At 38.9% G+C, this 13,387-nt stretch overlaps 1 protein-coding gene across 1 annotated transcript in view; it reads right to left on the minus strand.

The window, feature by feature from the left end:
- TTC28 (tetratricopeptide repeat domain 28) overlaps positions 1–7,272 on the minus strand; it is a 639,521-nt gene extending 632,249 nt beyond the window's left edge. The window contains exons 1-2 of the mRNA XM_027863073.1: positions 7,240–7,272; positions 6,125–6,403 (exon numbers count right to left, since the gene is read on the minus strand). Coding sequence (XP_027718874.1) covers positions 6,125–6,403; positions 7,240–7,272 — 312 coding nt within the window. The remainder of the gene's footprint in view (positions 1–6,124; positions 6,404–7,239) is intronic.
- Positions 7,273–13,387: the final 6,115 nt, after the last annotated feature.

Consider the following 13,387-nt stretch of genomic DNA (forward strand, 5'->3'; position numbering starts at 1 on the left):
TTTAGTTTCCTTTTTTAGTTCTCCATCCGTTAGAATATAAGCCCACTGAAGGCAGGGACTTTCTGCTTCTGTTTGTATCCTCAATGCCTAGCACAGTGCCTGGCAAAGAATAATTGCTGAATAAACGCTTGCTGACTTGACATAAACAAGAAAAGAAACAGGCAATATCTGTTTCACTAGGTTCTCCATAGTGCTCAATTCACTGAAACTAATCAATCCATAAGTATTTATTAAGCCTCTGCTATATGTCAGGCACAATGCTCAGTGCTAGGTAGACAAACACAAAGAATGATAATAAACCCAACTCGAAAGGAGTTAATTCTAAGAGGGCAACAAGTACAAATGTGTACAAAGCAGTTAAATATAAGGCAGGGTAGGAAGGAACACTGTCTTGTCATGGCAGAAGGGCATGTATAACTCAATGAAACTATGAGCTCAGCCATGTAGGGTTAACCAAGATGGAGAGGTCCTGGTGGAGAGTTCTGAAAAAAGGTGACCCACTGGAGAAGGAGACAGCAAACCGCTCCAGTATCTGCCAAGAAAACCCCACGGACAGCATTAAAATGATATAAAGCATGATATCAGAAGACGAACCCTCAGGCTGGAAGGCGTCCAACACATTACCAGGCAGAGCAGAGGACAACCACAAGCAGCTCCAGGACTAATGAAGCAGCGGGGCCGAAGCCTAAAGGATGCTCAACTGCGGATGTGTCTGACAACCAAAGGAAAGTCCAACGCTGTAAAGATTAATATTGCGAAGGAAGCTGGAATGTAAGGTCTGTTGACCAAGGTAAGCTAGATGTGGCCAAACGGGAGATGGAAGGATTAAACGTCAACATCGTGGGTGTCAGTGAACTTAAATGGATGGGAATGGGTGAATTTAATTTCATTTAATTCAGGTGATCATTACATAGATCACTATGGGCAAGAATCCCTTAGAAGAAATGGAACAGCCCGCATAGTCAGTAAAAGGGTGAGAAAAGCAGTACTGGGGTAGAATCTCCAAAATGACCAAATGAGATCCGTTCAAATCCAAGGCAAACCATTCAACATCACAGTAATACAAATCTATGCTCCAACCACTGATGCCAAAGAGGCCAAAGTTGATCAGTTCTATGAAGACCTACAACATCTTCTAGAAATAACACCAAAATGAGATGTCACCATCATAGGGGATTGGAATGCTAAGGTAGGAAATCAAAAGATAATTGGAATACAGGTAGATTTGGTCTTGGCATATAAAATGAAGCAAGGCAGAGGCTAATAGGTTTTGGTCAAGATAATTCTTTTATACTCTTTTATAATACTCTTTTATACAACAACCCAAAAGACGACTCTACACACGGACATCACCAGATGACCAATATCAAAATCAGATTGATTCTATGCTTTGCAACCAAAGATGGAAAAGCTCTATACAATCAGTTAAAACAAGACCTGAAGCTGACTGTGGCTCAGATCATGAGCTTCTTATGGCAAAATTTCACTTAAATTGAAGAGAGTAGGGAAAACCATCAGACCATATGGGTATGATCTAAATAACATCCTTTACAAATACAAAGTGGAAGTGATAAACAGATTTAAGGAATTAGATCTGGTAGACAGAGTGCCTGAAGAGCTATGCACAGAGGTTCACAACACTGTACGAGGGGCCCAACAAAAAAAAAATCCCAAAGAAAAAGAAAAGCAAGAAAGTAAAATGGCTGTCTGATGAGGCTTTACAAAAAGCTGAGGAAAGAAGGAAAGTGAAAAAGAAAGGAGGAAAGATATACCTAGTTGAATGCAAAATTCCAGAGAATAGCTAGAAGGGATTAGAAGATTTTCTTAAATGAGCAATAAAAGAAATAGAAGAAAACAATACAATGGGAAAGACATGAAATATTTTGAAGAAAATTAGAGATATCAAGGGAACATTTCATGCAAAAATGGAGATGATAGGGGCAGCTAGGTGGTGCAGTGAATAGAGCACCAGCCCTGGAGTCAGGTGGACCTGAGTTCAAATCTGACCTCAGACACTTCACACTTACTAGCTGTGTGACCCTGGGCAAGTCACTTAACCCCACCGCCTAGGCAAAAAAACCTGGAGATGATAAAAAGACAAAAATGGTAGGGTCTTAACAGAAGCAGAAGAGATTAAGAAGAGGTAGCTGTTAAAGTGCTGCACTCAATACACCACCAAACAACTGCACCCAATATTGCTGATGCCTCGCTTGCAGAATCTTAAGCGTAACCTTGCAGGCATATGAAATGGGTGCAGTTGTTTGGTAATTTGAATATTCTTTGGCATTGTCCTTCTTTAAGATTGGGACATAAACTGGTCTTTTCCAAGCTAGTGGCCACAGTTGAGTTTTCCAAATTTGGTGGTGTATTAAGTGCAGCACTTTAACAGCAATATCTTTTAGGATGTTAAATAGCCCAGCTGGAATTCCATCATCTCCGCTAGCCTGATTGTTAGCAATGCTTCGTAAGGCCCTCTTGACTTCATTCTCCAGGATGTCTAGCTCTAGATCAGTAACTGTACCATCTGTACATCTGATACAACTGAGTTTTACCTGAATTACCTGAAGAGCAGGCTGGTTTTTGAAGAGGCAGAGGAACTAGGGACCAAATTACCAACATTCACTAGATATGAAGAAAGCAAAAGAGTTCCAGAAAAACATCTACTTCCGCTTCAATGACTACACCTTAGGTGGTGTGGATTACAGCAAAATGTGTCAAGTCCTCCAAGAGATGGGAGGACCACATCATCTTACTTAATCTCCTGAGGAACTGGTACACCAGCCCAGAAGCAACAGTTAGAACTGAACATAGGAAAACTGACTAGTTTAAGACTGGGAAAGGAGTACGACAAGGATGTATAATGTCACCTTATTTATTTAACTCATATGCAGAGTACATCATGCAAAATGCCAGGCTGAACTAATCAAAAGCCAGAATGATGATTGCTGGGAGAAATATTAACAAATTCAGATATACAGATGATACCACTCTGATGGCAGAAAGTAAAGAAGAATTAAGAAGCCTCGATGAGGGTGAAAGAGGAGAGGGTAAAAGCTGACTTAACATTAAAAAAAAAAACAACTAAAAATCTTGGCAACCGTTCCTGACAAACGGGGGAGAAGAAATGAAGCAGTGTCAGATTTTACTTTCTCGGGCTCAAGGATCACTGCAGACAGCGACTGCAGCCATCAAATTAAAAGACACTCGCTCCTTGGAAGCAAAGCCATGGCAGATCTGGATGGCATAAGAAAAAGCAGAGACATCACCTTGCTGACAAAGGTCCATACATTCAAAGCTACGTTTTATCCAATAGCTACATAAGACTGTGGAGGTGGACTATAAGAAAAGCTGAGCACTGCAGAATTGATGCTTTTGAATTGTGGTGCTGGAGAAAACTTTTGAAAGTCCTTTGGACAACAAGGAAGAAATTTATTCAGGCCATTCACTGGAAAGACAAATTCTGAAGCTGAAGCTTAAATACTTCGACCACATAATGAGAAGTTAGGACTCACTGGAAAAAGATTCTGATGTTGGGAAAGACTGAAAGCAAAAGGAAAAGAGAATGGCAGAAGGTGAGATGATAGATAGTGTCACGGAAGCAAAGAACATGAACTTGGATAGACTTCAGGAGATAGTGGAGGACAGAAGGGCCTGGTGTGCTATGGTCCATGGAGTCAGGAAGAGTCAGACATAACACAACTGAACAACAACAAGCTGGAGAGGGAAAGAGGAAGGAATTGGGACAGGCTTAAATGCAGAAGACGGTGCTTCAGCTGCATCTTAAAAGAAGAAAGGGACTCTCTAAGGTGGAGGTGAGAAGGAAGGGCAGCCCATGTATGGGGGACAGCCAATGCAAAGCGACAGAGACAAGAAATGGAGTAGGATGTGTGAGCAACAGAGAGAAGGCCAGTTTAGCTGGACCCCATAATGAGGTAAGGTGAAAAAAGGTGCAGTCAGGCTGGAGAGACAGATTTGGGGCCAGGGGTAAAGGGCCGTAAAAGCAAAACAGGAGAGTTTATATTTTATCCTAAAGGCAATTGAGAGCCTCAGGAGTTTACTGAATAGAGAAGAGCTACGGTCAGATCTGCTCCTAAGAAAAACGACCTTGACAACAATGTTGTAGAATGGACTAAGTACAGAGAGATTTGAGGCAATAACCAAGGTGAGAGGTCAGGAGGGTAAATAAAGATGGCAGCTGTGTGAGTAGAGTGAAGGGGTCAAAAGTAGAAGATGTGGTAGAAGATCTGACAAATGACTGGACATGCGAGGTGAGGGAGGGGAAGGGGTCAAGGAGGATGCTGAGTTGTGAACCTGGGAGACTGGAAACATGGTGGTGCCAGTGACAAAAAGAGGCAGAGAAAAGATAACGAGGTCTTGACCACATGAGTCTAAGGTATATCCATGACATCTAGCTGGAAATGTCCAACTGGCAATCTGGTAATGCTGGACTAAACCTCAGGGAAGAAACTAAGGATGGATGGTTGGGTACAGGTACAGATACAGGTAGACTGGGACAGTCACATGTGTGTTTGTATAGTTATTAATGGCATATACATATGTGTAGTCATACATATGGGTACATATGCATGTGTGCATTCACATGTGTATATACACATATATATATGTAAATATGTATATCATATTTGTGATGGTGTGGATCATCCTATGAAGACGACAGTTAAACCCCTGGGAGTTGATGAGGTGATCAGGAGAGCATAGAATCCCTTACTTTAAAAGATGTCCAGAAAGAGCCTCAGGCTTCTAGCCCCATCACTGCCCCTTGTGATCTGTGACAAACCTGTGGCAATTTCTCTGAGCTTGAGTGCCCTCATCTGCAAGATGTCATATCTCTCTATAGATACAAAAGCTTCTTATTCTTTATAAAGGATGAGTGATCACCAAACTCTTCATAAATGAATTCCCCTAATTTGTACCTGCAGAGGAAAGGTACTATAGAAATGTTAAGTTTCCATTAAGTTTATTCTACATATTCTTGCAGTAAAGAAAACCTACCAGGAAGGAGTATACTATCGTAACAACCCATGAAGAGAAAATAACACTTGAAATACCATAGAAGGAACAGAACGACAAAAACAATAATGATGATGATGATACAGCAATGTCACACATTACTGAGAGGACGCTAAGAAGCCTATCAAGTACATTCTCTAGAAAACATGTATCACAGTGACATAACAATGTAAATAACCACAAAACAACATTACAAAGAACAAGATGCCCCAGAGGAGAAGTGGGAGAAGCCAGACCCGCCCCACTCCTCTTCGCAGAACTGTAAGGTCCAAAGGTGTGCAGCACTGAAGCAGATTTGCTGAATTTGTTTTCTCTTCTTCCACCTTTTCTCTAAAAAATATTCTTTGTTTATGAGATGGCTCTCTGAGAGGGGGAAGGAGAGGAAAACTATTTATAACATAAAAATGAAAAATATCAGTAAAAATGTATTGTTCAAAAATTTGTATTAACATTCATTATGTATCTAGAATGCAGAGTATATTCAAAATGGTTTCATGACCTAGAACAAAATATAACTCAAGCAGGCTTCTGTCTAATACTAGGAAATTATTTCAAAAGTAAAGCAAGAAAGACGAGCAAAGCTATAGAAGCCTACTGAAAATAAAGTACATGCCAAACAGAGATTGCCTTGCTTTGTGGCTGCTATCCAGACCATTATAACAATTTATTTACAAGAGGGAGTTTCATTCAAGGAACACCATTTTAAAATACAGAGGACAAAATTATCAACAAGAAAATAAGAGTTAGTTATCCTATGTTCCAGAAGAAAAGTCTGGTCATCATACAGTATAGAGCAATTTTCCAAAATATTGTGTCCAATACCCTGACCAAAACCAGGAAAAACAGGTTTCCAAGAAGCTAAAAAAAAAGTAGGAAAAATTCCAACTACATCAACAAAAATTAACCTCTGCAAAAAATACAATGCTGCAAGATACAGACAAGGAATTTATTCATCATAATGGAATAAAATCATCATATCATCCACTGGAATGCAAACTACTAAAGATTCAATGGCCCTTCAGACTCAACAAAATCTTACATGAAAAAGACTATACAGACATCAGAGTTCTCTGCACGTCAATGAGCTTCCTACCTTTGGCCATTTGGGATTTAGGAGGCGGGCTTTGATTGCATCGTCCAGGGCCTTGTGATACTCCTGGATTTTTAGGTAAGCTGCAGACCTATTACTGTACAGGATACAGTTCTGAGGGTCCACTGCGAGTGCCTCATTATACAGGACAATGGCTGTGTTGAAGTCTCCATCCTGACAGGCCTGGTTGCTCTGACGAACTTTCTCAACAAATTCAGCTTTGCTCAGTGCCGGCCCATCTGGGCTTCTTCTGCCAAAAGACTTGACTCCAAAAAGAGGAATCTACAAAGAAAGAAATCTTGTCAAACAAGGACAGAGTTCTGACATATTTAACACAGTACTATAATTTAAAATTCCTTACTAAATCTAGGTCCAACCTTTCGACAATGTTATGACCAGTTTTAAAACTGTGATAAAACCACACATTCTTCTTAGTATGTGAAAGGATTGGCCAGTATCCAAAATGCCCAAACCAGGGGTGGGGGACCTGTGGCCTCAAGGCCACATGTGACTGTCTAGGTCCTCACATGTAGCCCTTTGACTGAATCCAAACTTCACAGAACAAGTAAGTTTGGATTCAGTCAAAGGGCCACACTTGACGACCTAGAGGGCCACATGTGGCCTCGAGGCCACAAGGTCCCCACCCCAGCCCAAATTAAAAGTGAATTTGGTACCTTAAGCCCAATTCATCAGCCCCAAGGCCTGGCCACTTTTGCAATCCCTCCAAGGTATTATAACAGTCTAGATGTTTTACAGCTCCCAAGGCAAAATATTCTCAGGGACCTTGGTGCTCAAGGGTGGCATTACAGAATACCTGAAAGTCTACCAGGACTGGTCTAATGGACCACCAAGCTGCCCAAACTATAGAAAATTAGATAACTGTATCAACGTAAGAGAAATGGAAGCCTGATGGAGGAAAACAACATAAAGCAGAATGATGAAGAGAAGAAAAAGGAAGGATGGGAAGTCAAAAGGAGTAAGACATAGAAAAATATGAGAACGAATATATATCCATAAGTGTGCACAGCATTAAAGGGCTAAAGATACTAAGATGAAACAGCCATAGGTTCAAGCAACAGAAGTATATAAAAGCAAAACAAACAAACAAACAAACAAACCCATTCCCCAACAGAGAAGTGGTCAAAGGACATGTAAAGATAATTCTGGAAAAAAAATAATCGCATACTATTAACAGCCACACAAAAGCAGGTAGGTGGTTCAATGGATAGAGCACCAGGCCTAAAGTCAAGAAAACTCATCTTGCTGAATTAAAAATCGGGCCTCAGGCACTTACTAGCTGCGTGACCTTGGGCAAGTTACTTCACCCTGTTTGCCTTAGTTTCCTCATCTGTAAAATGAGCTGGAGAAGGAAATGGCAAACCACTCCAGTATCTTTGCCAAGAAAAGCCCAAAAGAGATCACAAAGATTGGACATGACTGAAAAATTACTAAACTACAACAACAGCCACACAAAAGAATTCCCCAAATCACTAAAAATAACAGAAATGCAAATCAAAAGAACCCTGAGATTTTGTCTCCCACCCAGCAAATTGGCAAAGATGATAGAAAATGGAAATAGTCAATTCTAGAGGGGTTGTGAAAAGACATGCACTAATACATTATTGGTGGAACTGCGAATTGGTACAATTTCTCTGGAAAGTGATTTGGGAGGGGTGGAATCAAGATGGCAGACAGAGAGGTAGCTAGCATTTTTGCCTCAGCTCCTCCACAACCTACACCACTACAACCTAGAAAGAGTGCCAGACCAGATTCTGATTGTGAAAGGCAAGAGAAAAACATAGTAAGTCATTTTTCCAGCCATGGGTAGCTTAGGAAGATAGACAGAGAGATCTGCAGACACTGGAGCGGAAGCTGGCCAGGAGCACAGGGAAGGGCAGTGGCCACAGCAGCAGCTGGGATGGCATAAAGCATTTCAGCACCCAAGGACAGTAATGGGACCAACTGCTAGGACAGGAAGCACCCAGGCAGAAGGAGACCCCAGGGCACTGGTGAACCAGCACTAGGAGCAGGAATAGATGCCACTGGGCAGCTCCACCGCCCATTACCCAGTTCCAGGCCACAGTCCTAGGGCAGAGAGGAGTGATCAAGGTCAGGAGGGAGCCCTACCAGTGTAAGGGGCAAGGAACAAGTTCCAGAACCATAGATGTGCGGCTCTGCTTGAGAGCAGAAGGGAGACTCAATTCTAATCTTTAGCCCCACACATAAGCCTGCAGTAGAATAACCAGAGCAGGAGACCACAACCAAGGATGAGTTGGCAGTTCAGCCACCCTGAACCTGCAGAGGCTTCCAGTGAGCTAACAGTGACTAAACCCAACAGGAGTCCACTAAAACTCAATCACATGCAAGCCAACAGATCCAGATTGGGTCAGGAGCTAAGAGAATGCAGACCACGAGAGCAGTGAACATACCTCACCCTGGATTACACCACTTTGGAAGAAACAAAAACTTACAGGTCCTCAGACTGAATTGTGAAAGCAGTAAGAAGACAGAAACTTAGGCCAGATAATCTCCTCAACCCCTAGATCAGCAGAGCTCAAAATTAACATAAAGTCCAAATTCAAGAAGCAAGCTGAAAAAAATGAGCAAACAAACAAACAAACAAAAAGAACTCAACTATAAAAAGCTACTATGGAAACAGAGAAGGTCAAGACACAAACTCAGAAGAAGACAATGACTTAAAAACATCCACAAGCAAAGCCTCAAAGAAAATGAAGATGAATACAAGCCTCAGAAGAATTCCTAGAAATTAAAGAAAGAGATTTTAAAAGAACATGAAAAAAATTTTCACAAATCAAATAAGAACAGTAGAGAAAAAATTGGGGAAAGAAATAAGAGCTATGTAAGACAATAATGAAAAGAGAATTAATAGATTGATGAAAGAGGTACAAAAATACTGAAGAAAATAATTCCTTAAAAATTAGAATTGACCAAGGTGAAGTTTATGATGCTATGAAACAGCAAGATGCAATAAAACAGAGTCAAAAGAATGAAGAAAATAGAAGAAACTGTGAAATATCTCGTAGGAAAAACAACTGACCTCAAAAATATATTAAGGAGAAATAATTTAAGAATCATTGAACTACCTGAAAGTCATGAACAAAAAACAAAGAGCCTACAGAGTATTTCAAGAAATCATAATGGAAAATTGCCCAGATTTCTTAGAACCAGAGGGTAAGGTAAAAATTGAAAGAATCCACCAGTCTCTCCTAAAAGAAATCCAACAATGAAAATACCCTGGAATATTGCAGACAAAATCCAGAAGTCCCAGATCAAAGAGAAAATACTAAAAGCAGACAAAAATAAATAATTCAAATACCATAGAATCACAGTCAGGATCATATAAGATTTAGCAGCTACCACTATAAAGAACATGAGGGCTTAGAATATGGTATTCCAGAAGGCAAAGGAATTAGTATTGCAACCAAGAACAACCTCCCCAGCAAAACTGAGTATAATTCTACAGGGGAATAAATAGACATTTAATGAAATAAAGGAAATAAAGATACTAGGGTATGGCCGCTGCACATGCTACATCTTCTTGGAGCCACAGGTGAGAGTTGGGTGAAGATGGACACCAAAGGTGGATAAGCAGCCTTGAAAAGAGCTTGGCAAGCCCTCATACCAGAATTGCTAGCCCTCCCTGACCACTTACACACCAGAAAGATCATTCAGGTAATTCCTAAGAATTTTATCATTATTAGGGCAGTTAGAGTCTACATAGACAGCACAGGTGTGAGTTGATTATGTTGGGATCGTCTCCAAAAAAAGGAAAGAGTGAGAAAGAGGGATGCACTGGGAGAAGAGAGAAGAGGGAAGTAAAATGGGAAAATTTTTATCACATAAGAGACGTGCACAATGAAGTGCTTTTATAGTAAAGGGGAAAATGGGGGTTGGGGTGGCAGGTAATGCTTGAACCTCATTCTCATCAGAATTGGTTCAAAGAAAGAAGGATATATATACATACATACATACATACACATACACACACACACTCAGTTGGCTATAGAAATCATCTTACCCAACAGGAAAATAGGAGGGGAAAAAGATAAGAGATACAGGGGAAGGGCCTGATAAAAAGGAGGGGAGATTAAGGGAGGCAGGGGTCAGAAACAAAACAAAACAGACGTTTGGGGAGGGACAGGATGAAAAAGAGAGAGAAGGATAAACAGAAGAAAATAAGATGGAGGGAAATATACAGTTAGTTATCATGCTGTAAATGTGAACAGATGTGCTAAACAAAAAATGGAAGCAGACTGCAGAATGGATTAGAAACCAGAATCCATCAAATGTTGCTTACAAGAGACACACTTTAAATAAAAAGACACACACAGAGTTAAAAGGAAAGGATGGAACAGAATCTAATATGTTTTAGCTGAAGTAAAAAAGGCAGGAGTAGCAATCATGATGTCTGACAAAGCAAATTCAAAAACAGACCTAATTAAGGGATAATCAGGTAAATTACATTTTGCTAAAAGATACCATAGACACTGAAGTAACATAAAAAAAATTTTACAGTAAATTTCTCTGATAAAGGGCTCATTTCTCAAATATATAGTGAACTAAGTAAAATTTATAAAAGAGCCATTTATATAAGAGTCATTCCCCAATTGATAAATGGTCAAAGGATATAAATAGGTAATTTTCAGAAGAAGAAATCAAAACTAGCTGTAGTCATATGAAAAATGCCCTAAATCACTATTGATTAAAGAAAGGCAAATTAAAACAACTCTGAGGTACCACCTCATACCTATCAGAAATGACAAAGGGAGGGGATGAGGGAAAATTAATACATTAATGAATTGTTGGTAGAGTAGTAAACTCGTTCAACTACTCTGGAGAACTATCTGGAACTATGCCCTAAGGGCTATAAAACTGCTATAAAACTCTTTGATCTAGCAATACCACTACTAGGTCTGTACCCAAACAAGATCAAAGAAAAAAGAAAACAACCTATATGTACAAAAATATTTATAGCAGCTCTTCAAGAATTGGAAATGGAGGGGATGCTCATCAAGTAAGGAATGCCTGAAAAAACTGTGCATGTGATAGCAATGGAGTACTATAAGAAGTGATGAGGACAGTACGTTCAGGGGAAAAAAACATGGCAAGATCTATATGAACTGATGCAAAGTGAAGTAAGAAGAACTAGAAGATTATTATGCACAGTAACAGCAACGGTGTAATGATGATCAACTGTGAAAGATTTGGCTACAGTGATCAAAGATAATTCCAAAAGACTCATGATGAAAAAATGCTTATTCACCTTTACAGAAAGAACTGAAGAACTCTTAGTGCAAACTGAAGTATAATTTTCTTACTTTTTTGCTTAGTTTTGCTATATGGCTAATATGGAAATATGTTTTACATGATTTCACATGTATGACTGATATTATATTGTTTGCCTTCTCAGCAAATGGGGCAGTCATGTGAGGGAGGGAGGAAATCCGGAGCTCAAAATTTAAAAAGAAAAGAACATCAAAAATAAATATTTTTTTTAAAAAAAGAAAAAAGGGATAGGATAAGAGAAAATATTGATTAAGGGAGGCAATAGTCAGAAACACATCACACTCTTGAGGAGGAGACAGGGTAAAAAAAAAAAGAAGAATATGTGTAAAAGAATAGGATGGAAGGAAATATACAGTTAGCAATCATAACTGTAAATGTAAATGGGATGAACGCAACCATAAAAAAGGAAGAGGATAGAAGAATGGATTAGAAACCATAATCTAACAATATCTTGTTTACAAGCAACATACTTGAAACAGAAAGATACACAGAGAGTCAAAATAAGAAGCTGGAGCAGAATCTATTATGATTCAGCTGAAGAAAAAAAAAAAAAGACAGGGACAGCAATCACAATCTCAGACAAAGGAAAAGCAAAAACAGACCTAATTTTAAAAAGGATAAACAGGGAAAAACTACATTTTCCTAAAAGGTGCCATAGGCAATGAACTAATATCAATACTAAATATACATGCATCAAATGCCATATCATCCAAATTCTTGGAGGAAAAGCGAAATAAGTTAGAGGAGAAAATACATAATAAAACTACACTAGTAAGTAACCTTAATTTATTCCCTTCTCAGACCTAAATAAATCTAACCACAAAATAAACAAGAAAGAAGCTTAAAAGATGAATTGAATTTGAGAAATGATATGATAGATCTCTGGAGAATGCTGATGGGAATTCAAAGGAGTATCCATATTCCTCAATTGTGCATGGCACCTTCACAAAAACTAACCATGTTCAAAAGCATAAAAACCTCACAAATGCAGAAAAACAGAAATATTAAATACATCTTTTATGATCATAAAGCAATAAAAGTTACATTCAATAAAGGGCCTTTAAAACATAGATTGAAAAACTGGTAACTAAATAACCTAATCCTAAAGAATGAGTGAGTCAAAAACAAATAATAGAAACAATCAACAATTTCATTAAAGATAATGATAATGAGACAACATACCAAAATTTGCAAGATGCCATCAAAACAGTATTCAGGGAAATTTTATATCTCTAAATGCTTGCTTTAATAAAAAAGAGAAAATAATTTGGAATTATGCAGATAAAATGACTAAAACATTCATACCCTTTGACCTAGAGATTCCACCGCTAGGTATATACTCTATGGAGGTCATTGACAAGAACAAAAGCTTTTTTTGTAACAACTGAAATTGAAGGTTTTGAAATTATAAAGAACTTAGCCCCAGAGAAGAGATACGTATCTTTGTAGAGTTGGGGATTCCAAGGGCATATATGTCAGATTTTTTTAATGTGTATATTGGTTTCAATGAATTTTCTTTCTGTTCTCCTTTTTCTTTTCAAATTCCTAGTTATACAGGATGGCTCTCTGAGAGGAATTAAGAGAGGGATTGTAGGGAGAAATCTAAGCAATATAAAAATAAAAGATATAAATAAAATAAACACATATAATAAGAAAAAGCCATAGTCTTTGCCTTGAGCTTATACCTGGAGGGAAAAGGAAAAACATAATATGTACATAGATATCCTCCTCCTCACTCTGTTCCTAAGGTAGAGAAGGATGAAAAAATGGGTCATGGTCCCCCTTCATAAACATAAAGTTTATGAAGGTGGCCATGCCTGCCAACTTCAATGGCTACAGGGAGATAGGAAAAGAGCCAAACAGTGGTAGAGGGAGTTGCCCAAGAAGCACAAGTTACCAAGGATTAAGTTAGCAAGTGTATTTTGCAGGATGATTATGGAAACATGACATCATTCTAGG

The sequence above is a fragment of the Vombatus ursinus genome, unplaced genomic scaffold (genome assembly GCF_900497805.2).
Source record: "Vombatus ursinus unplaced genomic scaffold, bare-nosed wombat genome assembly UNPS02001287.1, whole genome shotgun sequence".
Taxonomy (NCBI): domain Eukaryota; kingdom Metazoa; phylum Chordata; class Mammalia; order Diprotodontia; family Vombatidae; genus Vombatus; species Vombatus ursinus.